Source organism: Piliocolobus tephrosceles, chromosome 1 (assembly GCF_002776525.5).
Source record: "Piliocolobus tephrosceles isolate RC106 chromosome 1, ASM277652v3, whole genome shotgun sequence".
Lineage (NCBI taxonomy): Eukaryota > Metazoa > Chordata > Mammalia > Primates > Cercopithecidae > Piliocolobus > Piliocolobus tephrosceles.
This window is the reverse complement of record NC_045434.1, coordinates 114101123-114129034: the sequence shown is the minus strand read 5'-3', so window position 1 is coordinate 114129034 and position 27912 is coordinate 114101123. Positions and strand designations below refer to the sequence as shown.

General features: G+C 36.0%; 1 protein-coding gene across 2 annotated transcripts in view; it reads right to left on the bottom strand.

Annotated features, from left to right (window-relative positions):
* Positions 1–27912, bottom strand: part of VAV3 (vav guanine nucleotide exchange factor 3) — a 413795-nt gene that overhangs the window by 8606 nt on the left and 377277 nt on the right. For both annotated transcript variants that reach the window (XM_023197184.3, XM_023197185.2), the window contains exons 23-25: positions 22055–22171; positions 21405–21492; positions 15204–15333 (exon numbers count right to left, since the gene is read on the bottom strand). In XM_023197184.3, coding sequence (XP_023052952.2) covers positions 15204–15333; positions 21405–21492; positions 22055–22171 — 335 coding nt within the window. The remainder of the gene's footprint in view (positions 1–15203; positions 15334–21404; positions 21493–22054; positions 22172–27912) is intronic.

Genomic DNA, 27912 nt, shown 5'->3' with positions numbered 1-27912 from the left:
GTCCATCATGCTATTTATTAAATTAGGAAATCCAAACTCTTGGCCTGAATTTCATAACAATTCATAATCTGGCCACTCTTGCCTCTCTAATGAAATTTGCATACATTTCCACATGTGTTCTCTTTACCCAGACCAGCTTCCTACTACCTCCTGAGGCCCTCAGCTACATCTCCAACTCCAAATATCTGCTCATTCTGGAATGCTGCTCCTTCCCTGGCCTCTGCTAACCTTAACTTCCCTGTCTCAAAAGTTCAGCCCAGACCCCTCCCAGGAGCCTTCCCTGACAATCCAGACGACACTCTGGCCTCTTCTTTGACCCTTCCTAGCCCTCTGGTAGGCATTTGCATCATGGCACTTCATGGCTCTGATATTTAATTACTGTAGGTTCTGTGTTGTATCCCCAATTAGATGATGATTCTGGAGGGCAGGGGACAGTTCTTATATGCTTCTGTATCCTCCACAGGATCAGGTCCAGTGCTAAGCGACTGAGGCTGCTGAATGGGCAAGTATCTCGGCAGGGTATTTAATTTTGCAAGTTCCTTATGTCTCCTCCTTCCATTCCTTTAGCTCATCATCTGCTCACTTAAACTGCTCCATAAGACTTCCAACAAAGGCCAGCAAAACACAAAGGAAAGAGCGAAATATGTTCAGGTCCTATTCCCCAGGCTTCCTGAGAGTCACAATCTATCAGTGATATTCCTACAATAACTATTTTTTTTTTTTTTTGTGAGATGCTGAACATCTATTAACTACTGTATGTCTCACGGCATTAACTATACTCTATGCCTGAGGAATCTTCTTAGGAGTAAAAGGTTAATCAGTTTCTCCTGCCACCCAGTGTATAGCTCTCAGCCAAACATTTTAAGGATTGGTAGGGATCTTTCTACTTTTCTACACACTGTAGCATGACTTATTGTTGTCACTCTTCCTATATATCAATGGTAACTGCCTTTGGGTCCTTAGTTCCTTTGAGCTGGGAAAACAGCATTTGAATGCCTGGCACCTACTGAGACAAGAGTAAAAGATAACATGTTTCTCCAGGAAAGTATGGATTTAAACTCAGATGCAAGCAATATCAGAATAAGGTATTTGATAAAAATATTTTTAGAATGATTTAACCTGTAAAATATATTTCCATCCATATTGATAATATATCCATGTGTTTCTATATATACAGATGCATGGCTTCATCATCAAACTCCTCCTACAATACCAAGAAACTTCTAAAGCAAAAATTATTGGTAGGTGCATGTCCTGGAATAGAATTAAAAAGAGCTCAGTAACACTGACATTTAAATGTGGATGTTGAGGTGATTATCACCTCCTAGACTCTCCATTCACTGACTAACATTACAGATAACCTACCTGCATCATGTTATTCTGGAAGCTTCTTGAGAGAACCCTTTTATGCATATCAGCATCCATTTAGATAATATTATACCAATACTGTGACCTTTTTCAATAGGTAATCATTTGCAAACTGGATGCTTCATTTAAGGGCCTAACTTTCCCCCTTTTACAAACACTTTCAACTCCATATTAGCACAGACAAGGGAGGACACCTTGCTTAGAGAGACCATCACACTTAGGTAGGTATCTGGTTATTTTGCATGTGTATGACACCTGGCTCTCAATTGAGCTAACATTCGTGGGGCATTATTAGCAAATGCCTCAGTGGCTTATAATTTAGTGACTTAATGTTTCCAATTAGGAACTATTAAGAGCACAGTCAAATATTATTTATCAAGTTTTTCAAGTTAAGCAAAACCTGTAGTACTAACATTACCTAATATGAACAGAAGTTATCTGTTAAATAAATAAACTGGGAATAGAAGTTATCAGCATAGCCATAATAACTGATTGGCAAATCATTAGTGGTTATTATTCAGTTCTGAGATCTGATTGAGAAGATAAAGCCACAAAACACAGAAGAACGTCAATTAAAAAGAAAAAGAACACAGTGTTTATGGTAGGATAAAAAAGTACGAGTGACTGGATATTTGATGCCTATACTTTTGTTGCCAAGGCTAAGGACTGCTTTAAAGTATTATGTTCTGCCTTGATTGTGCTATTAATATTCATGAGCAAATGAAAATTTACTCAGTTTTCAGTAATATTTGAAATTTTTACACATTGGAAACCAATCTCAATTGACACTCTTCCTTCAGGTAGTAGTTATCAAATCCTAAGTATTTTTGAACTAACAATTATCCATTACATGTATCAGAGAACATTACCCTAAGTTATTTGCTAAGTATTCTCTGCCATAGACATTCCTCAACACTCAGTTTTTAGTTGTAACAAGCACATGTGTTCTCACTCACTTTGGTAACAAAAAGTTGTTAGTAAGAATATGAGAAGACTGGGCCAATGGTACCGTCAACACAGTGATCACTTGCGTTTGCTGCCCAGCAGTGGCCCTAGATGTTTTCCTGAAGAACTGTACTCCTAAGTGGGATGCTTTGATTAGCAGTCTACGAGGTTCTTTTTGCCAAGATTGTCTACAGATGGCCTAACAGCAGAGAACATGCTGAGAATTTAATGAATGCTTAATTTAAATTTGTGATCCTTACCCTGGTTTTATTTTAGAACTCAGGCATATTGTTTTAGATGCCCTGCAAAATTCATAGACAGAGTATCAACTAACTGCTCCCAATCTCTCCCAAACAAAATGACCTAAAACCCCGTTGTTTAGTGCTTATTGTATATTTTATATATTGCCACTGAAAAAAACTAGGAACAATTTAGATTAATTTCATTTAATTGAATGGTAAGTTGACAAATTTCTGTTAACCCAAAATCCAAAGCTGTAACAAGGAAAACTATGTCTAGGATTATTGTAAAAAATAAACCACTACTTAGTATTCAATGCTACAGAGTATAAACATATAAAGCTATTAGCAAGAAAACAAAGTAAGTATAAGGTCTTTCTTACTGCTATGGGAAACTGCCTAGGGATTTCAGATTATTTATATGCATATGGTTTATCAAGATGTTAATTCTAAATCCATATTTAAAAAATATCTGGCAGACGTTTATTATATGGCTAATGTGCCAAAGACTGTGCTAAGATATTACAGGAGATACAATGATAGGTAGAGCTTCTGACATCAAAGGAGCTCAGAAATTAGTGAAGAGATAGACACAGAAATTATGCAGAGATATGGAAATGATTCATTTTGGATTGAGAATGCTATGATTAGACTTTAGGCTCTACTGGAGCCCTCAACACAAAACAAAACCTTCCAAACTCCAGTTGCTCAGGGCAAAATCCTTAGAGTTATTCTTAGGTCTTCTCTTACTATTACACATCACATCTGATGTGTCATAATATCCTTTTGGATCACCCTCAAAATATAAATATAGTCACCTATATGGCCATGCACTGTTCCAGGTCACTATCATTACTTACCTTGATTGCTGTATGGGCCTAACTGGTCTTCCTGCGCCTACCTTGTCATCTCTTTTTCATGGTCTTTTTTATAATACAGAAGCTAGAATAATCCTATTAAAACTTTAAAGGCAGACCATGTTTCTCCTTTGCCTAAATCCCTCCAGTGGTTTCCAGTTTCTTCAAGAGTAAAAGCTTTAAGGCCTTAAGTGATCTGGCCTCACTTATCCCTTGAATCTCATCTCCGGCTACTCTTCCTCTTGGTCCTTCTGCTCTGGCCACATTGCTCAGTCAGACATACCCCCCTTCCTTAGCACTGGCAATTCTCTCTTTCACCTCCTTGAGTCTTGACTCAAATGCAACCTTCACAATGAGGCCTGCTGTCATGTCCTATAAAATAGTTATGGATCCGCACCACTAGTGCCATGTGATGCTGACAGAAACAGAGCTTATTGTGGGAACAACACATAAGCAGAGAAGCAGGTAGAGTGCCTGCAATCTCCCAAACTCCCATTGTCCTACCGCTGAAGTGAGGCACAAATGCTCTGCACACACTGTGGTTACAGTTTCAGCATCCTGCTCTATGTATTGACTGGATATTTATGCAAGCTAATAGTAACAGAAGCTCCCAGGTCACACAAGTGGCCTGTTAGAAAGGGGAGCTTCTAGAGCCAGTGGCTGGTGTCAGCCTGCTCTACCATTGAACTAACTCAGAAATGATGAACCAGCTTTCTGCTATGCTGCCAGAAAGAGGGAAAATGATACTATAGTTTTATTCACCCAACCAGCCCAGTTAAAAATTGTAAGCCATCCCTCAGCACTCATGAGTACCACTCCTTTGGTAGGGTTTTTTTTTTTTTTTTTCCCAGAGCACTCAGTAACGTCTAACATAATACACTCAATTATTTTTCTAAATCCATTAGCTACCTTCCCTACTGGCAAGTGGAATCTCCATAAGGGCAGGGAATTTTATCCATGCTATTCACTGCTGTATTTTAACAGTGCCTGCCCTGAAGTAGGCTCTCAATTAAGATTTGTTGAATGAATGCATTAATGAATAATGAATGAATGAATGTGGGGAACTATGGAGGAGGTTAATGGTGAGGATGCAACAACTAAAGAATAAATGAGGAAAGAAGTGCTTGGATTCAATTCAAACATGTAGCACTATACCCTTTGAGGAGGAAGGAGAAAGAGAAGGGTGGAAATGAACTGGGGAAGAATGAGTTTTGAATAAAGAAAAATCTCAGCCAATGAGTCAGGCAATATTGAAATTTTTGTGCCCAGTCTGACAAATTGGAGTGCATTTGTCAGAGGATGGTGAAGATGGTGAGAGATTGACAACCATTTATATGATGAGGAATTGATTAATTATTTTAGAAAAGAAAAGAAAAGGAAGGAATGACGAGGTAGGAAGGAAGCGTGGGGAAGGGGAAAGAACATACTAGATGAAAAGTTATCATGAGAGGGAGAGTATATAGTATATTTATTTTGAATATACATTATTTTATAGTATATTTGGGGTTACCTTGGTAGGAAGAATATATATTTATTTTGAACTAATCATAGCAAATAGCTATAGTAAATCAAATTTCTAGATCAATATAAGAAAAAAAAACTTAATTTTGTTCAGAAAATAGGGTGTTTTGTGTGGTATGGAACATAAAGTCCCCTGAGTGTTCAAGCAAAGCCTGATGATGACTTCTCAGGAGTGTTATAGAACATACTTGTTTAAAAAAACCTGTATTAGGGCTAATGTGGATGGTAAGTTTGAAGTGCCTAGACACAAGAAGAGTTTCTCTGGCATTCCTAGCTATTGTTCAGATGTTAAGCTATATTGTATATAACACTTGAGACGTGTGTGTGATAGAGTATTTAGTGCAAGCAGAGGCTCAACAAATGTTGAATGCACGAAGCAATGAATGAAAGTATGACTTAATGAAAGGAAACCCTAGCTGAATATGTAGTCAGCTTATTAATGCTATTAAGAGCAAGAGAGTTGTAGAGTTAAAACCTGCTACCTTATGCAGATTTGGGATTCAGCAGAGAAAGTCAAATATCAGTCAATATCAGGAAAAAGAGAGATATCAGCATTGATCCTCATAGCTAGGATCCTGGTTAAATTTTTAGGAAGAAAAAATGGGACTTTCTCCCAATTTAGATGAATTTCTGTTTGTTTTTCAAGCAAGAGACTAGTAAAATCAAATTCTTGGATCAGGGCTGCTATATGAAAGCACTATGGTAAATTAGGGAATGTTACATATATTAACTGCACTGAGACCAGTTATGTATGTGTGTGTGTGTATATGTATGTATGTATGTATTTTTGATATTGAGTCTTCCTCTGTTGCCCAGGCTGGAGTGCAGTGGTGCCATCTTGGCTCACTACAACCTCCACCTCCTGGGTTCAAGCAATTCTTTTGCCTCAGCCTCCAGAGTAGCTGGGATTACAGATGCTTGCCACCACAACTGGCTAATTTTTGTATTCTTAGTAAAGACGGGGTTTCACCATGTTGGCCAGGCAGGTTTCAAACTCCTAACCTCAAATGATCCACCTGCTTCGGCCTCTCAAAGTGCTGGGGATTATAGGCATGAGCCACTGAGCCTGGCCGAGATCAGTTTTCAATTTAGAAGATGAGGTTATATGAGACAGTATAAAAGTATTAATGAACAGTATAAAAGATGAGAAATTCTAAGATTGTAAGTACTGCTTCTGAGCCTTGAAACATTTAAAATATAGCACTGAATGAGGTATCTGAATCTGTAGAATTTACACCCATAAGCCATATTCTGAAGGGATCCTGGATACCAGTTGCTAACTTTTAAAGCCATCAGGCTCAGAATAAAAATGCCTTAGAGTAGCTAGTAAAGATCCTGAAGTAAGTAAGTAAAAAAAGAGAAGCCCAGCATCACTTACTAATGAAGATGTACAATTGCAGTTGATCAGTTGCTCAAGAACTGTAAATTCTGTGGACACCATAGACGTACTGAGAGAGAAGAATATAAAAATGTCAGCAATATGTTATAACTAACTTAGTCCATAGAATAGTGTGTATACTGGAAGAGTGGGGCCAAGCCCCAGGAAACAGAAGTAAAAACCAAAGTATCAGGGAAAAGGAGAAGGACTTTATAAATATACTTAAAATTGTCAAATGAGGCTAATGTAACACTTCACACTGGGTAACAGTATTGGAAGTGGTAGCAGGAGCAGCAATAGTAATAGCAGGAGCAAAACACATAGCACTTCCCACATGTGAGACACTATACTCAGTATTTCACACCTACTAACTCTTTTAAGGCTCCTAACATGAGCATTAAACACTACGAGACAGTGTTGCATGATGAAATAAACTGGGGAAAACTCTAGATAAACTGTCACTTTCCTAGAAGGGAATATATCATACTAGCAGCATTTCTCATATAACTGTTTGACAAAAGATGTATCTTCATGGTACTTGTCACAGGGCTAGAGATTCCTGGAATACTCCACTGGAGATATTGATCTAATATATGTAAAAGGGGTCTGAAAAGTAAGAGTGTCCTGCTAATCATCAAATTATTGAATTTCAGAATTCTTAGGTACTCTTATTCCATATCAAATATTTAATACAATATTTCAGACAAATGGCCATGCAAGTATTGTTTAGGAGCCTGCATTGGCAGGAAGTGCAGTCTCTCAGAAAGATAAGGCATTTCACCGCGGAAAAGCGATACAATTCACTGAAAACACTTTTTTTTTTTTTTGTATTAAGGTAGTGTTTTTCTTTTGTAAATCCTATTCACTGACTGCCTGACTGCTCTAATAATGTAGAGTCCCCTTATAACTCCAAGTTACAAAAATGACAAAAAGAAAAATTAGAATAAGGATGGAACATTTTAGAGAAAAGTTTAAAATTAATACAACGAAACTGTAGCAGGTCAAATGGTGGCCCTTCAAAAAGGTATGCCCACCCAGAACCTGTGAACCTGTGAATGTGATTTTATTTGAAACAGAGGTCTTTGCAGATGTAATTCAGTTAAGGATCTCAAAATGAGATCAAGCCGTATTTGGGTGGACCCTAAATCCAATGACAAGTGTCCATAAGAGAAAAGAAGGGACAATGATACACAGAGAAGGTGACATGAAGACCAGCAGAGACTGGAGCAGTGCATCTATGAACCAAGCCACACCAAGGATTGACACTAGAAACTGGGAGAGGAGCCTGGGAGGGATTCTCCCTCAGAATCTCCAGAAAGAATTAGCCCTGCTAATACTTTGATCTTCAACTCCTGACCTCCAGAAGGGTGAGAGAGTAAATTTCTGTTGTTTTAAGCCACTCAGCTTATGGTAATTTTATAGTAGTTCTAGGAAACTAATATAACGAGATTAAAACAAATATTTAAATTACTGAAATAAAATTAGATCATATCAAACCCAATTGCAAAATGACTGAGGAAAAGATGACAAAAAACTGAGGATACAATAAAATCAGAAAATAAAGGCAGATGAATATGGGAATGCTGAATTAAAAGGACAAGGGAGAAACTAAGTTAAGTGGATGTTTGGGAACCTGTATGAAGGAGATAATAAATATTGTCTCCATTATATTGTAACATAACTAATAAATAGTAGTTAAGGAATTATTAGGATGTTTAAGGAATTATCAGGAATAAGAATGCTACTTTATGTTCTAGTGAGTTAAATAAATATGACAAAAATTATCCAAGTTTCTGTTTCTGCCCAAAATACAGACAAAAATGAAGGGTAAGCATGTTGTTGGATGGTGAATAGAATAATGGGGACTGTGGGTGGCAGGAAAGAGACCACACCCAGAGAGGCAGCCTAGGCTCTGTTCTGGCTTCTACTTCTTCCTGCAAGGTCAACCTTATGGCTCCAATGACAAAAGTAGCCTTCATCAATCTTTGAAGAATTTCTACACTATTTGTCACCACACTGAAAGGAACATGATGATCTACATTTTGCTTTCAAACTCACCCATATTCCCATGCTTTTCCAGTATCAACTTACCACTCTAATATCTGCTGTGTCCCCTGTGAACCTTAGACTCTGACTTCACTTATTTAGCCCCTTCTGAGGCTATTTCATGCAAGGCATATGCAAAAGTACGATTGAGAATGACACGCCAAGGGTCCTGGCTCCTAGGGCTCCAGAGAACAATGCACCAGAAGAAATTAAGCCTATATACAGATGCCTATAATTCTCACATCATTATACTGTATGTGAACTATGAAATGAAGTACTAATGATTCATAAAATTCTACCTTCAATCTAGACTACTCTTCTCAGTGCCAGCTGCATCCTGAATCATTGAATATCTGCAGGTATCTAAACACTGCAAAACTGAATATATTACCTTTTCTCTTAAATCTGTTCTATCTCTTCTGTTTCCTGGTTTGTCAATGGTTTTATCACTTGCCAGTTGTCCAAAGCAAATACTTATGTACCATAATTGTGCTAATTTGATTTCAAATCCTTTATCCAATCCACTCAACCTCTAAGATATATGCAAACCTGCTACTTTCCTTCTCTTCTGTCACTATGCAACTCATGCGCAAAGCATGCTTATTCCTCTCATGGACACCTGCAATAGCCTCCTAACTCATCTCCCCTCTGTGCATGCCTCCCTCCAGGCCACTCCTCAGGAGCAGTCAGTGGTCTTTCAAAACAATGTAAATTAGTTCATGTCATTTTCTGTCTGTAAAACTTCAGTATTTTTCTGCTGCAAATATCAGAATCCACTCACTATACTCCCAACACATTGGTCCTTTTTCAGTTCCTTAAACATACAAAGTTCTCTACTGCTTATGAGCCTTCACACAAGTGACCTCTTCGCTATGCAGGTTCCCTATTGGCCACCACCCCACACCCTGACAGCTCTCATAGATCCTTTAAGTTTAGTCTGACTGTCACTTCTTCAAAAAGTCCTTCTCTGACCCTACAGGCTAAATGGCCTTGCTCCCATTTCCTTGTACTTATGCTTCAGCTTCATAAAGATGATCAAATTTATGATTATTGAAGGCGTTTGTTTTTGTCTGTTCTTGTTCACCAGATTGTGAATCTTATTCACTATTATAATTCCAGTATTTAGCACAGGGCCTAGCATATGCTAAGTATTCAAAATATTTGCAGGATAGAAGGATGAATGAAGGAAGGAAGGAAGGAAGGAAGGAAGGAAAGAAGGAAGGAAGGAAGGAAGGAAGGAAGGAAGGAAGGAAAGAGATCCAATGAGGTCCCAGGTAAGGAACAGATGGCTTCAAATATGATCTGTTCAAGACATTTCTCAAAAGAAGACATTCATATAGCCAACAGACACACGAAAAAATGCTCATCATCACTGGCCATCAGAGAAATGCAAATCAAAACCACAATGAGATACCATCTCATACCAGTTAGAATGGCGATCATTAAAAAGTCAGGAAACAACAGGTGCTGGAGAGGATGTGGAGAAATAGGGACACTTGTACACTGTTGGTGGGATTGTAAACTACTTCAACCATTATGGATAACAGTATGGCGATTCCTCAAGGATCTAGAACTAGAAGTACCATATGACCCAGCCATCCCATTACTGGGTATATACCCAAAGGATTATAAATCATGCTGCTATAAAGACACATGCACACGTATGTTTATTGTGGCACTATTCACAATAGCAAAGACTTGGAATCAACCCAAATGTCCATCAGTGACAGACTGGATTAAGAAAATATGGCACATATACACCATGGAATACTATGCAGCCATAAAAAAGGATGAGTTTGTGTCCTTTGTAGGGACATGGATGCAGCTGGAAACCATCATTCTTAGCAAACTATCGCAAGAACAGAAAACCAAACACCGCATGTTCTCACTCATAGGTGGGAACTGAACAATGAGATCACTTGGACTCGGGAAGGGGAACATCACGCACTGGGGCCTATCATGGGGAGGGGGGAGGGGGAAGGGATTGCATGGGGAGTTATACCTGATGTAAATGACGAGTTGATGGGTGCTGACGAGTTGATGGGTGCAGCACACCAACATGGCACAAATATACATATGTAACAAACCTGCACGTTATGCACGTGTACCCTAGAACTTAAAGTATAATAATAATAAAAAAACAAAAAAAAAAACCAAAAAAAACCAAATATGATCTGTTCAGTATAGGCTAGTGTTCCACATGTCCTGAAATTAACAGACCAGACCCTTCTATGTCTGAAGCAGGCAAAAGAAGGACACTATCACTACCCCCCAATTCTTCAGATACAGCCAGCAAACGGGATCATCTCCACAACTGAAAACTTCTATTCTGAAATATTTCAGACTTAAAGTAGCAAGGATAACAAAAGGAATTCCCACATATTTTTCATTCAGACTCCCCAAATGTTAACAATTTATGATGTTTGCTTTATCAATCTATGTATTTTTCCTGAGCCACTTGAGAATAAATTGCAGACATAATGCCCCTTATTGCTAAATACTCAGCACATGTTCCCTAAAAACAGAGATATTCTCTTCTCTTGTATAACCACAGTACAATTATCAAAAGCAGAAAATTGTTTTGATGTGCTACTATTTCTTAAGAGAATTTATTCAAAATTTGCCACTTGTATCACATCTTTTATAGCAACATATATACACGTTTTATAACATATACAAAATATATGTTACTATACACACACACATATATTTACACACACGTGTGTGTGTATATATACACGTATCTTCTCAACCCCTGTTCTAGGATTCAGTCCAAACCACATGTTATATGTAGTTGTCATATCTGTTGGTCTCCTTTAATCTGAAGCAGTTCCTCAGACTTTCTTTTTCTTTAATGACATTGAAATTTTTAAAATATAGACCAATTATTTTGCAGAATGTCTTTTAGTTTGGAATTGTCTGATGTTTCCTCAGGATTAGATTCCACTTACGCTTTTTGGGGACAATAATACCACCAAAGTGTTGGCGTGTCCTACTGGGAGCATTATATTAGGAGGTACATGATATTTATTTGTCCCATAATTAGTGACGTTAACTTTGATCACTTGGTTATTACTATTACTCTTTTGTAATTAATAAGTTCTTACATAAGACACTTGGATATTATATAAATACAGCGACAGCCATTTAAAAAAATTACCCAACTCTACTCTGCGGCCCAACAAATTCTCTACAAATAAAAGCTAGGCAAAATATTTAAGTTCCGCTTATGGGTCACAAATAGCTAATCATACAGCTTTTCCTGATGCATCAATCTGCTAACATTACCTTACCTGCTTCTCTCATGCACACAAAGGAAAAAACCTAAGATGCTATTTTTAAAAGAACATTATAAAATCTCTAATCTCATTCCTCATTCATGAGATGAGAAAGCTAAGGCCCAGACAGGCTAAGTGACTTGCCTAAGGTCAGACAGCTACTCTGGCAGACCTGAAAATAATTAAGTGTTCATTGTAGAGCAAGAAAGGCAAAAGTCAATTTAATGCCCTACAAATATGCAAGCCCTACAGGTAAACCTAAAGCAATCTAAGGCAGGTTTGAGATGACCATTTTGGAAAATAATGGGATTTTTACAAAGATCTACAGAACAACTTTCACGGAGTCACTGAAGTTTCTAGGGGAAGCCCAATAGCTCCCTGCTATGCCTGAGTTCTCCCTTTGTTCTTTTTCTTTCTCTCTTTTCTTCTCAGTTAGAAATGTTCTTAAGTCATTCCAAAGACAAAGATAAAATCCCATCTCTCTGGGAGACAGGCTGAGAGATGGCCTACAATGGGCTCCTAACTTTAAAATGTTATGCTCCTTGCCTAATACTTTGGACACTTGCTTAATTCTAATCAGCATCTTTTTAAATGTTATTTTGCATTTGCATAAGATAGTCCTGTCATAATCTTATCACATTGTACATACTTGAAAAAATAATTGGTAAACATTCTAAGGACATTCTAACCTAGAGTAGCCCAAAAGTAAGTGGCCTCTACAGTGTCCTGGGGCTTTCTTTTCCAAGGTGACTAGATTATTTAAAAATAATAAGAATAAAAAACAGCAGGTTTCAGGAGTTGAAGTTCTATTCTCAACCTCTACTCAGAACACAGAATGGTTCCAAGCTTTACCTTGCCTGCTCTGTATCCTCCAAGGCCTTTTAGAAGTAATGGAGATGCCATTTCTGTCCAACCCAGTATCCCAAGGTAATACTGCTTGGTGAATGTTATTTTTAGATGATAGCAGCATACCTAAAGCTATGAACCAAAAGTAAGCAATATGAAGACATCTTGCACAATCTTTCTATATACAAACATGTCACTTCCTGGGATGTATAAAATGCATAAAAACAGAAGCAGTCTTTCTTTAAGGGTGAACTTTTATCAAGTCTTGGTATAAAAATAAGCAAGTTATATTTAAAATATCATAAAGGCAAAGATGTACATTGCTATGAGTCATAATTAGCAAATGTATTCAAGCCTTAGAAATATAGGAAAGTGCTGTGTTAGAATAAGAGTTAGAAGTAGCAGCAGTAGTAGAGGAAGTAGAAGTTGTAGAGTCAGCAGTAACTTTTACCGTTTACCATGTAAGAGCACTATCCTAAGTGCTTTATATAGAACACATCATTTAGTTCCCAGAACCATCTTAGTCTTCCTCTAATTTTATACAAAGTTAGTATAAAGTAAATCAATCATTGGGGTTGTATCACAAATTTGATCTAAGATTGTAATCCTTCTTTGCAGTAACGAATGACTAACCTTGGAGTGTTAACCACAGTGCAATCATTACTAACCCACTACCCTTCTTTCCTTTTAAGTCACTTTATGAGGGAGATCTTCCCTGACCACTCTATATAAAAATATGAAACTCCTCCAAGCCAGACTTGCCTGAGTCTCCCCATTAAAAGGTAAACTCCATAAAGGTAGGAACTTTGTCTTCTTAATTGCTATATCACAGAACCAGAACAGTGCCTTGAGTGTGTTAGATGTTTAATATATATCTGTTTAACGAATGAATAATTCATGAACAAAACCAAACTACAACAAATATAAAATTTTAAATGAATTGTTTGATTTCCCTTCACAATTACAAAAAAAAGTTTTAGTGGCTTGACTTAAGTTGTCAGAATTTCTTAAAAAGACTGGGTAGGGAAGTTTGAACTCATGACTTTATTAGTTGAAAAATTTATCTGGGGCTATCATGGATATTCAAAGACATTCTACTGCCTATGCTTAAAATGCCCTGTAATTCCCTTCTTAGTTATCAAATAAGTTTGAACATTAAAAACTTCATTAAACATGAGACAACATTTTAAGTTAGGCAACTTCATTCATTGCTGGCGACATTCTCTGAGTACTTCCATGTATTAAACACTAAGGAATTGGCTGGGAGTGAACCACAGAGTGAAATATGAGGGGTAGTGACCTTCCTACCTAACATGGGACATCTGTTCTCCCTGTCTACCCACTTCTCCCTCCTAGGTTCTCTAGAGCTAAGTGAACGACTCAAACAGGATTTTTCATCTAACCAAACTCCCTGGCAACTTTCATTATCTCTTGCTGCTGGGAAGGTAAAGAAACAGAGCTTTGAAAATTACATGTTTCATGCTGGGGGAAATGTCATAGGTTCAACAGAGTTTTAAGAAATTTGTAGGAAAATTGTTTTTAGAGAAAACTTCCATTTTTGAATGAGCAAAAATTATGCCTATTTGAGAATCTAAAATAATCAGGTAATCCTGGGCTATAAAATAACAAGATAAAATGTAATCGGTGTTTAAAGTTTTAACATAAAGTTCACTCTACTTTCATTGTACGAGCTTAGGCATACACCATTGATCACTGTGAGGAGAACATCTATTAAGTTACTTGAATAAAAAACATGTCAGTTGATGTGACAGATTGTTTGTTTACTTAAATTGAAATGTATAAAACTTCACTGATGTTGTTGAAACCCAGAGCATTACCTGTTCCCCTTTTAGTTTCTGCTTTTAGGGAAAAATATTAAGTTATATTACACTGATGCAAATTCTGTTTTCAAATACCTCTAGATATCCTAGTTTTGCTTAAGCTAAAGATTCTAAGAGTAATGAAATTGTATTCATTTCTTCCCCAAAACACTTATTTAAAAAAATAAAATGATATCAAATTAAGAGAATAAAATCACACCTTCTTGATGACATTTTTCAATTTTTTTTTTTGTTACGTGCTATATCTATCTCCAGGAATATTATGTAACATTAAACGATGAGAAAAAAGGTTTTCAACTTAGACTCACAGTCCAACCATAACATGTTTTTGTTTGCATGCTAATCTTTTGTGATTAGTTGTGGCACAGGGCTCAGTCTGAAAGAAAGTGGCTAATGTATGGTTTTAGAAATACTAGCATCCAAAAAAACACATTAGTAATATCAAAATTCTGAAAGTAGTCACTGAAATATACCATAAGCAGATTTGAGATACTAGGCGAACTGGAGAGCTGTGTACCAGCCCTGCTTAAATACTATTACTCAAACAGAATTATGACCACACACATTACATGTAAGTTAAAAAGAGTTTAGTTAATATTAAAGTCAATGAAAAGTATAAAATGTAAATATTAGCATATCTTTTACATTTCTGATGGATTTTTGAATATAAACATAATTTTTAATTTGCCATAAAGATCTATAATTAGATGTGTTCACAAGCCTGTTGGTCCATCTGACTCTACTGAACTCCAGAAAAAAAGTCCTTGCTCATGTATTAGCACATCCATTGGTTACATGTTAAAATTTGGAATGAAGATGTTTAATGTTATTGTGCATCTAATTTTTACGTGACAGTAAATTGTATTCTCAATTATAATACTCACAGCTGTTGCCTGCTCTATTAACCCTCTGTCCAGTTGAATGTTCTGGCTCCTTGTATGGAAACTGCAGAGTTGTATCTAAGGTTCTGAACCCTTCCTTGAGAGAATGATGCTTGTAGTACTCTACAAGTTCCTTTGGAAAAAAGAAGCAAACATATTTTTGATAAAGATACTTTTGTTATCAAACACATGAACTCCTCAGCACATAAATACAATATAAGGATGACCAATTTAATGGTAGATTTTCCACATGTATATGGAAGATTAAGTAAATGATAATCTCTCCCTGTTGTCTGGATGTACATGACACCTACCTAATAGCTGTCCTCGTTACTCAGGCCATTAACAATATGAGTTACCCCCTGTTGTTATTCACAGATGGAGAACATCCTGTTAGTCTTCAGTCAGATGTAGAAAATGAAAAGAAACCATACTAAATCTCAGTTTCAGAGTAGTAATTATTGTTCTTATTTATGAAATACTTGCCTTTCTAAACCAAAATAAAAGGAACAGCTGCTTGCTGAATATATAGCAATTTCTAGTTTCCTGCACTTACTTTCTTTCAAAATGGCAGAAAAACAAACTTACACTTTTTCGTGGTAAACAAAACTTGATAAAGCACAAGTGGTACTTGACATTGTTTTTAGTTTCTGATGAAGTATAGTACCCATCATAGCTCCACATATCTGCTACTCACAGAAGTCAATGTAATTCTTTCCAATTTTCTCTTATAAATAATTTGTCTTAAATACATCTAAGCCTAATGTAATAACCATGTACCATCCTTCAAATTATGGTTTCAGAAAATTCCACAGGTTGGTTTCATAGATTCCACAGAAATCTGAATCTCTCTACTGTAAACTGAAACTGAATAATAATTCACAATAAAAATGTATCTTATCATCAAATGAGTACTATAGATATAAAAATTTTTTATAAATATCTGAAATGAAAATAAAAGAAAAATCACTTTTAAGTTAATTATTCAATGCTTTTATTGGAGCACCTGTTTAAAAATAAAAAAACAGAAAAAAAAAAAAAAACCACTCAATTCTTCTAAAAATCCCACTGCCATCAACTTAATATCTGTGTTCAGTGGTTACGTTCAAAGTTCCCCAAACAAATCAATGAGTCCAAAAATCAGCTGAAAGAAGAAAAAGAGAATCATCGATGATTTATTATTTAAGACAAAACTTGAGTGTGTTGTGGAATGCCCTGTACCAGGAGCTTCAGGGGTCACAGAGATTACAAAGCTAAGCCTCCTGCCCTTGAGGAGTTCTCATCAAGGGAAGGGAAAGTTCAAAGGCAGGAGAGAGAACTTGGTTTTGTGTATCCAATGAGAAGGATGACGGAAAGTTTTGTAATACATGTAGCTTGGCTTAAACTGAAGAACTAGTAAAATTACAATAGCCAGGAACCGGGGAAAGATCATTTTAGGTAGAGCAGGCAGGCTGGAGACAGACACAAAGGTGATAAACAAAGATCACCTTTCACACGCTTAAAGCAAAACAGTTTGGCTAAAGCACTGGATAAGGCAAATGGCGATTTTTCAATCGCACCTACAAAATGGGGCTAATAAACCATTTCACAGATGACAACAAAGAATATATAAAGTACCTAATACATGTGAAAAATCGTAACAGCAACCACATTATCCCATGTGCCAGGCCCTTTACATAGTTTCTTATAACCTTCACTCAAGAACATTATGAAATGGACCTTATTCCCATTGAAGCTCAAATCTCAGTAAGGTAAGTGAACTTACACAAAGTCACACAGCTAGCGTCTTTCTCCCAAGTTTGTGCTCTTAACTATATCATACTATTAGCTAATAGTGCCTACCAAATGTAAATACAAAAACAAGGGCTGGGCATGGTGGCTTGTGCCTATAATTCCAGCACTTTGAGAGGCTGAGGCAGGTGGATCACCTGAGGTCAGGAGTTCAAGACCAACCTGGCTAATATGGTGAAACCCTGTCTCTACTAAAAATACAAAGAAGTTAGCCAGGTGTGGTGGCAGGTGCCTGTGATCCCAGCTACTTGGGAGGCTGAGGCAGGAGAATCACTTGAACCCGGGAGGTGAAGGTTGCAGTGAGCTGAGACCTTGCCACTCTACTCCAGCCTGGGCAACAAGAATGAAACTCTGTCTCAAAACAAAACAAAACAAAACAAAACACCAAAAAACACACATAAAAAAAACAGGGAGGCAAAAGTGAAGTCGTTTTTGCTATGTGTTCATGATGTACTAGGTACTTTATTTTCTTAAGACTTAAGATGTTAGGGTCTTGCAAATATTATATCTGTAACTTGAAAAATATGTATTTCTTCCTTTCTTCCTTGGGCCCAGATAATGTGGGTCCTTGTTGAAGCAAGAAATTTGTAATCAGACTGACCTTTAAAAAAAAAGAGAAAAAGAAACAAAAGACCCTGTAGAAATTTGTATCTCCAAAATGGTTTCAATTATCAGAATATGCATTTGTATTTTGGTGAATTTTAACATGTTTTGCACAGACAAGGCATAGAATTAAATTCTACTTAGTGACCAATATTTCTATTTATTTTTTTAAAATATGAAGCAAAATTTTGTGAGGTCTCTGGAAGAAATACACACACACACACACATACACACACACACATACACACACACACATAATGTCACTGGTACAAATGATACCGAAGAGTTTTCTCCTAGTCTTATTACTTAAATTGAGTAAAATGTGTTATTTTCTTTAGCAAATGTGAAAACAAACTTGAAAGGAATTATAAGCTATAGCTTTGAACTTCAACATAATTTTGTTATAGGTAATATGAATTTTATGATTTTTGCTATGAATTACAATTTATGTGAATTTGGCTAGAAACCATAGAATTATTATACTGAAAAAGGATTTGGTGATTATTTAATACTCACCCACCCCCAAATTTTATGGAAGAAAAAATGAGTTTTCCAAGGCCTAGGGTCATGCGGCTTAGTAAAATGCAAAACACTCTTTATCACTTCACTAAGCATGGAATATATTTTAGTTCCATTTTTACAGTCTTATGAGGGTAAATCTTCCTACATGTTTCTAACTGGGTAGAATTAAATAGTATCACTATGGATCTTTTCCAATTTGCCTTTATGCTTTCTGTATTTTAGTCTAATCCACCCCTGCTTTAACAGTCATTGACCTTCAGGTACAACAAGTAAATAAGAAGACTCTAAACAAAAGAAATCGCTAAGCTTTCCTTATCTCACACTGACACAGCAGTGTCAACAATTCAAGTCTCTTAAAAATAATGAGTGAGAGCCAGTCATTCCAATTACCAAGGAAACAGGCAATGGAGATGGTTTATAAACAGCATTTGGACATGGACTGTCTGGCATACATGAAAATTAGAACAAAATTAATGCCTTGTAATCTGGATACAGAAATTCATTTAGGATTTGCATTTAATGACTAAGAAAAACAAAGATTCTGATTAACCAAGCTAGTGAAACTCAAGGGAAAAAGGTTAGGTCACAACCACCTAACATCAACCTTCTCATTGAGAAACCAGTTAATGTAAAAGAAGCTCTGGAGTTTGCTTATGTTTTACACGCTTTCCAGATTTAAATTTAATTCCAGGCCCTGTTGTGTTTCACAGATACAAGAGTATACTAATAACAATAATAAGAGGATATTGAACTATTCTTAAGAAACAACTCCACAGATCACTCCTTACTTATAATAGGGAAATGTGTTTAACTCCAACATGGTAAAGGGTAACTCTTTGAAGTTAGTATGATCTTGATTTTTGAGAAGCCTTTACACCAGTTAATCATCTTCTACCTCCTTCCAGAAGTTCAGGTTGCTAAAACATGAGCCATTCCTTCTGACCGAGTATTCATGTGGCATTTTCCAGCCTAGGTTCCAAGGAGTGCTCTATGGTGAAGTTCTTGGTGTAGACATACTTACTGATTCTTAAAGCTTCTTTTTAGAATGGTTGAGTCCTTTTGAGTTCTCCAGAAAGTGATTTCACATAGTAAGGACTCAATATAAATTTGCTCAACAAATGAACAGAAACCAAAAGGAGGGGTAACTTCAGATTAGTTCAGCTGCCTCTTCAGTAATTTTTACAGTTATTTGCTAAACCTGACAAAAGTGCTTTTCTGATACTGAGATTTTTTCCAGCTCCTTGTTTTTCTTTCCACAATTACATCCTTTGCTAATGTTTATTAGTTTCATTTTGCTTTGCTAACATTCTTAGTCCCTTCCCATTAACATGCTGTTATTAGTGCTTCCTTACAAAAGATGCCCAGATATGGAGAAAAAACCACATATGCACATGTCTCTAATAGTGGCATTGCTGAGATTTTATACATAACATATACGAAAAGCTTACTTTAGTCCCGTGAGAAGTACTTTTAGTTTTTTTTCCAGAGAATATTATTGTAGAAACTTTTAAGGCTCTCTGACACATTTTTTTTTTAATGCTGGGTCTCTATTGCTTTCACTATAATCACAGCTTTACATGCAGATAGGAACTCATGCATCTATGTCTACTAATCCAGGTCACTGGTATTACTGGCTTTTCACATCTAACCTTGGCTTCTGAAGAACTTCCTTGAGTTGAACCCAGGTGACACAAAGCTAAATTGATTGGCCCTTTTCAGTACCTATTCCTTTCATCTTCTTTGCTTGTCTCCTCTGATGGGAGTTACTTTTGCTACTTTCAAAGTCTGCAAGGCTGGCAGTTATCTTTGGCCCTGCAGCAGTTTTTTAAGTCCCATAGTAACTACAGCACTGTGGAGCAGCCTCATTACCATCCAAGGAAGTTCTGCAGGTGAAAGCTCAAGCTGGTGTGTCTTGCAGAGATGTGGAGAGCCCCTGTGCATGCTTTTATCATGTCTCAGCTGTGTCTGTCATTCATTATTTGTGCATCCACTTGCCACCTCCCTCCAAGTTTTCGTTTTATGAGGAACCCCCTCTGGTCCAATTCTCTCTGTGCTCAGCCTGCTTGTTTCAACAGAATGTAAGTTACTTCCAGCAGGGAGGATGCCTGGGTCTTGGTTACAAATTTGACAGAGTTTACATTTTCCAGGACACGACCTTGCTGCCCATCCCTAGCTTTTGAACTGGGAATGATCTTTACATCCATAGAGATTTTATTTTTCTTTCAACTCAAGATGTTTCTATTTCTTTAAAACACTGACACCTGCCTTGAAGCAGCTCTAAATTTTTGGATAAGGTATTCAAGCTGGCCTACTTTGTAAGGCTCCATTACACTCAGTTTAACTTTAATGTTAATATCTGTAAAGTGCTTTGAGATGTTTTCTGGAAGGATGCAGTATGTATCACTTTGATTGATGGTTCAGTCAATGAGTGGTCCTTCCCAATGTTACTCAAGGTACTTAGCAGTACAAATGCATCTTATGTCCTATATCCAAACTCTTCATTATCTCAAGAAACTACCAAACTTGAGAAACATACTTGAGACCACTTAAGGAAATGTGAACTTAGAGAGTTTACTGTTAGCAATGCATACATAATGACATATACACATTGTTTAAATGACATACACAAAATATTCTTATATGCTAACAAAAGTATGAATCAGTTCTATTTTTTTAAAACTGTGTGAATAATCCTTATTCATTTGATGTGATTTGACAATATACTATTTCCATTTAAATACACAATTCCTATGAAATATCAACTGTTAAGTGGCAAAAATGTTACCTTGTTAATGCATAATTATCCAAGGTAATGAATGAGAACCACGGTAGAGATCACTTAAAATAGCAGAAAATACAAAAATCTTTTCAATTTGACTTTACATTGCATTTTATAAAAAATGGACCCAAATGTTAGACATATTTTACTAATTACAACTTTTTGTGTTATAATTTAAAATACTGTCCTCTGCCTGAATCAGGACACAGAGGCAAAGGAAGAAAAAAGAGGAAAGAAAGTTATATTAAAAATCTGCTGTGTCATTTAAACACAAACCAAAACTGTATCTAAAATCTGCAAACAATTTACAATGAAGAATATGATTTGAGCAATATAAAACTTAAAGAGATTTTTAAATTAGAATTTTCAGGATTTTGTTGCAAAATTAGAATACGATTCTCTTTAACTTTTCAGTGAGCAAAATTTCCAAGAAACTATAGAATTAAAATGACCTTTCTAACAAAAGAAAAATAAGGATCCCAGATTGAAAAGAAATAATCAATGCTTACCATTAAACTTTTAAATTTTCTATTTTCCGCAATGTGAAAAAAGCCATCTCTTGTTAAAATCTTGATGTGCTTTGCTTCATTATTGTACCTGTGGGCAATGAATAACTTATGAATATAAATGTGTTTTTAATCAGTAGAAATCAATAATTACCAGAGGGCATGCCCAATAACATTATAGGAATTAATTCTGCAGACAAAATATATACCTATGCCAATACACTGGTGACAGCTAATTAACAAAATATATTTACTGGATTGGTTGAGGATACAACCAATATTTGAAGTGAGAAGGGAGGTTGGATTTGACTATTCATTATGTGCAATTTATTTAGGAAGTTCAATTTGAGAATGTAGAAAAATAAGACAAAAATCTAGAAATTTATACTGTTAGTATTTACTAGAAATATACACACATCAAACCACCAAAATACAATATTATGAAAGAAATCTAATATGCCAATTAGCAGCCTATAACACTTTTTACTGTTTTTCAAAGATATTTTCAAGTATTAATGAACTGTCTGGATAGATGCATTATTTCTTCTGCAATTAGAACTTTGGTTTTCAACTTCAGTGTTATACATGTCAGATGGTCTATGCAATTATGAAAACAGGAAATCTATTTCTGTAAAAGTACTTGTCCTACTTACTTAATGCTAATTGCATATTCTCCTGACTCTTTGGTCCTGTGCCTCACAAGGTAAGTACTATTTACCCTATTAATAAGTTCAGTCTCTGCTTGCAATCTTTCCATTGCTCCAGCATACCTATAAAAAACAATGACACAGAAAATTTGGATAATATACCTGGAAGAGAACAGAGGCTAAAAGTAAGTATCTCTCAATATTTAATTTAGTGGCAGAGCTGAGCTGTTGGCAATTGTGTACTAATTACATTGTTTAAGAAAAATAAATCAGTAAAAGGTCCTTTAATACGTCCAAACACAAATGCTCTACAAAGCTAACAACAGCAAAATGAACAGTGCCTAATACCCTCTAAGCACCTAGTAAACAAATGGGACAAAGAGGAGTCAGTGAGTATTGGGTAAAAACACAGTTGTGGGAGCTTAAGGACAGGAAGGAAAAAGACTTGTAGGGAGAGATTGTCCTGTATAAGATACACAGACACACTTATTTTAGCTTTTCTATATATACTATGAAATGAAATCTCCTTTAAGTATCTTTTTTTAAACAATTCTAGTAATGTTATTTTAAATAATTATTTTTTTGATATGAGATTAATTCATATAGTCCATAATTTTGATAACAAATTTTCTTAGGCAATTAGTTATAATGAGTAAAATTAAGTTTTAAAAGGTAGACATTTTTCAAAACCAGAATTCAATCTCCCTAGATTTTGCTGGCCTTAAGCATATAGAAGCTCCATAATAACTATAAAAACAAAAGGCCCAAATTCAATCTTAAAATAATCTTTAATGACCCCTCAAATCATATATAGGTGTAAAATCTCCTGGCAAGATACATCAGAGATTTTAGTCAATAGAACTTAAAAGAAAAATTCGGTTTAGATTGGTTCTCTTTCAAAGCTAGTCAACGATTAATATACCTGAAAATCCTCTGGTTCACATATAGACTCATGTAACTCAGTGTAAACATTCACCTCCAATGCAAACTTAATATTCATTTAAAATGCACAGGGCAGGCATTCAATAACAGTTTGTTGATGGAGGACATGTTAGGTTTCCATTTAGTATCAAAGAGGAATTAAGGGCATTTTATGCAGATGGTACCTTGTGTTAAAAGTTATAACAACTCATGAACTACTAGGACCTAGTAATAATCTGACTCATTCATGCCTACCTCTCTTCAACCTTATCTCTTATATCTGCCTTCATCACTAGTCTCCAGTCTTCTTTCAGATCCAGGAGTTTCTCGAGCTCCTTTTGAGCTTAGAGTCTTCTCACAGACTGCACTCTTGTCTGGAAACACTCATGCTCTATCAACACAATATTCCTTCTCATTGTTAAGGTTTAAAGTGGTCTTCTCTGACCATACCACGTAAAGAATGTTATCCTGCATCTTGTACTACCTACTCCATTATTCTCATTACAGTATCCCTATTTTCACGACACTTACCACAATTAGTATTTAGTGTATGCATTTTTATCAAAGCTATGCATTAACGTAGTTTTAAAAATCCATTCACATTATAATAATGAAAAAGCAGCAGTATTCCAACAGACCAGCATTCTACTCCAAGTCCCATTTCAATCATTGTACTTATTTTTTATTTCTACTTGTGTATTTCTAAATAATTATATGACAATTTCTTATCAATTTTAGACATAAGGAAGAAAAATCATCTTCTTCCTACCACCTGTGCTCACTCCATTATAGTGCTGTTCCTCACTCTTGTCTTTCTGTAACCTCTACAAAGCCAGGCTGTCAACTGGCCCAGTTTTTGCATGGTGTTCATTCAAAGAATATCTGCTCTCCAAAATAAAATTGCTTATGTTTTTGTTTGTTCAAGTTCTTTGTCTCTATCACAGATTCCTTCCAAATACACCTCCCAATAATACATTTTTCAACACCATTGCTATGGTTTGAATGTCCCCGTAAAACCCATGTTGAAATTTATGTGGCAGTCAAAATGCAGTCGAAACTTTGTTTCATGCACAAAATTTAAAATATTATATAAAATTACCTTCAGACTTTGTGTATAAGATATATATAAAACATAAATAAATTTTGTGTTTACACTTGGGTCCCATCCTGAATATATCTCATGATGTTTATGCAAATATTCCCAAATCTGAAAAAATCTGAAATTCAAAACACTTCTGGTCCCAAGCATTTTGAATAGCGGATACTCAACCTATAGCTGCATTAACTGAATTAAGACAATCACATAATCTACCTGTTAATTTTCTCTGGAGCCGTTTCTTCTGAGCCCTCCACACTCTTCTAATTGATACTGCTTGATCTACTAAGCCTGTTGAATTACTATAGTCTTGGGACTTCTCTTTGCTCCCCTTTCCTGGCTTCTATATCTCCCCCTTCCTTGATTAGCTCACCCTTCAGCTTTTTCTAAACATACACAGTCTGTAATACTCTAAAGTCCCACATCTATGAAAATATTTTATTTTACCTAGTAATGCATAGTTTGGCTATGAATATTATTGAAATATTCATAGTTTGGCTGTTGGGTAAATAATTCTAGGTGAGAAATTATTTTGGCTCTCAAATATTAATACATTGATTCATTGTCTTCTAATTTCCATTCAATCCCATTTCTAATTCTTTGTATGTGACCTGATTTTTTTCTCCTAGAAACCTTCAAATTCTTTCTGTATTCTCTATACTGCAAAATTTCATGAAAATGTGTGTTTTTAAATTTTTTTTATATTGTCCTGGCCTTTCAGAAGTATCTTCAATTTGGAGCCACATGTCCTTTGGTTCTAAGAAATGTCTGTAACATTTCTTTGATAATTGCTGTCCTTGGTTTTCTCTTTCTGGAATTTCTACTACTTGAATGCTGTATCCCCTGGATCAATAGCCTAGTTTCCACATCGCTTCTCCTCTATTATCTATCCCAGACTTTTTGGAAGATTTGCTCAACTTTATTTTCCAAGTCTTCTATAATATTTAAAGAGCTCCTTTTTGATTTGTTTTCTAAAACATTGAGCTTACATCCAATGAACTTAAGTTTTCTCTTAATTTTGAGGATGTAAATAAAAGTTTTTCTTTGTCTGCTCACTCTAATATCTATTTTCAAGTTTCTCTTTCTTTCTTTTTTTTTTTTTTTTTCCAGTTCAAGGGTTTCCTCAAATGTATGGTTACTTTTTGTTGTTTGTTCCTACTTAAGAGGGATGCATACACAATTGACTGGAAGCTCTGTGTGTGTGAACACCAAAGTAGGTCCACTGGGTAGGAGTCTGATTTTTTTTTTTTTTTTTTTTTTTTTTGAGATGAAATCTTGCACTGTCACTGGGGCTGGTGTGCAGTGGCGTGATCTCGGCTGCCTGCAACCTCCATCTCTGGGGTTCAAGTGATTCTCCTGCCTCAGCCTCCTGAGTAGCTAGGATTACAGGCACCCACCACCACGTCTGGCTAATTTTTTGTATTTTTAGTAGAGACGGGGTTTCACTACGTTGGCCAGGTTGGTCTCGAACTCCTGACCTCATGATCTGCCTGCCTTGGCCTTCCAAAGTGCAGAGATTACAGGTATGAGCCACTACGCCCAGTTGAATCTGATCATTTGACAAGAACCTGAAGACCGAGCTGGGAAACACCCAAAGGTCTGGATTTTAGATTTTTAACTCTATTTCGTTTCTTTGGCCAAAAATCTTCCAAATTCCTGTCTGAATACCAAGACAGAGTAGTATGTGTATATGGGACCCAGCTGTCATAGTGCTAAAACTGAGCTACACAAGACAACTGGAGAGCATCATCACTCAGTATACACAGCCCTCTGTTTTCACAATGGCATCTCCCCAGTCTCTGCTAGGCTTGATCTTTCCAAATCTAGGCCCTATATGGTTCACCTTTTCCACATAATATAGCTTCTAACTCCAGTGTCTCCAACTGCTGCAGGAAAGGGCAATTTGTTCGGCCTACTATGGGAAAAGGCAGGGACCCTGACATCTATCTCTTGTTCTGCATACAGATTTTAGGACAGTTCCCCAGTTGCAGTCCCAAATCTCATTTCTGTCTTTTAATACCCCAAAACATAGATTATTGAAGATAATCATCTTAATTTTCTATTTTATTTCATTCTGTATGCAAGAGACAAAATTTACCTTGTGCAAACAGCTTACTTTTAAATGTAGAAATAATGAGTAGATAATATAGTTGGTGATACTTAACTTCTCAGTGACTTGAGAACTACCATGCCATCATGCAAAGTAATTTAGTATTTCTAAAATTGAAGGTTCTATTTTCTGGGGTAGTTGATCATTTTGTTCCCTAGCAGAAGACATTTCACATCAAACTGCCTGCTTAGTTTAAATAGATTGTCCAGGTTGCTCAAGAAAAAAAGAAAAGTAATTTTAAAATTCTACTACATCCTTATTTCTTGCTATTTTCAAGGTTCTCCCTTTGCCTGAACATCTTGCTTTTATAAGAATAATATTATTCTAACTTGTCATATTTTCAGTAGGATTTTACATATTGGCAAGGGTACATTTTAAAACTAAGGGTACAAAGCCTACCCTCGGGTGCCCTGAATGGTTCTCAGGTACCTAATACGTTTATTTCATAAAACCCATGCAGTTTGAGGTATTAGTATTTCATCTCTCAAATCATTACCTTTGTAACTATAATGCCAGTTACATGAAAAATGGTATAACAGAAGAAACCTAATCATCACCTTTCAAGATTTTTAACAGTTCCTGATGTTTTTCAGTTTGATTGTCAATGCTATCAGCTCTAGTCTCCAAATTTAATTTCTTTCAGGACTATAGTTTAAAATTCCACAGACCCTAATGACTTCAAATTGTCTTCAATCAGGTAAAAATGAAGCACATTCCCAGTTCTATCACAAACCTGCTGCAATTTCTTCAGCAAGCTCATTGCTGAGGCCCAGGGAGGGATATCAGGAAGGGTAGACAGTAACTACAGAAGACAGAGTGACTTCCAGAGGAGGGGAGGTGTAGGAGGGCCCGAGGAGAATCCCATACATTGCACAATGGATTCCTATACTTTGAAAAGTAACTCAGCATTTTCCATGCTTTTGTTATAGAACAGAAAATAATCAGAATATGTAAAAAATATCAGATAACTCACATAGTAACATGCAAACCCAACTAGTACTATACATTCCCAGGATATTATATTTATATATGTATTCTGATCTCTCGTTTCTATGCATGTATTTTAATATCAAGAAAATAAAAATAGATTCAGTCTTTTTAAGAGGAGTCAAATGCAAAATTCAGGAAAACAAATAGAAATGAGTAATGTGCTCACATTCTGTATTTTGGGGGCAGTATAGCAATGTACAGATGGCATAACTTGGAATTCTGGCTTTACCACTCACTAGCTGCACGTTCCGTTTCTTTGTTTCTCCACCCATAAAAATAACAACAGTCACCACCATTTTTCTTATATAAATGTTGAAGAAATAAAACAAAACATGTACGGTACAAAGCATATAACAAATAGTATATATTAGTTATTATGATAACCATAACTATACTAAATCCTAAATATATTTTTTAATAGTTGGAGATAGCTAGCAAATAATAATTACTATCCACGACACCTCCTAGGTTTTGTTAATGATACTGCCAGCTGCCAAGTGGTAAGCGTACCCCATCTTTATGATATATTTTGTTGCTGCCACGTTATATGTTGTAAATTTTATTTTTAGAAGCTATTAGTGTCGGCCACAAGCAGTGGCTCACACCTGTAATCCCAGCACTTTGGAGGATCACTTGGGCTCAGGAATTCAAGGCTGCAGTGGGTTATGATGGCATCACTGCATTCCATCCTAGGTGACAGAGCAAGACCCCATCTCTAAAACTATAACAATTTTTAAAAAAAATCTA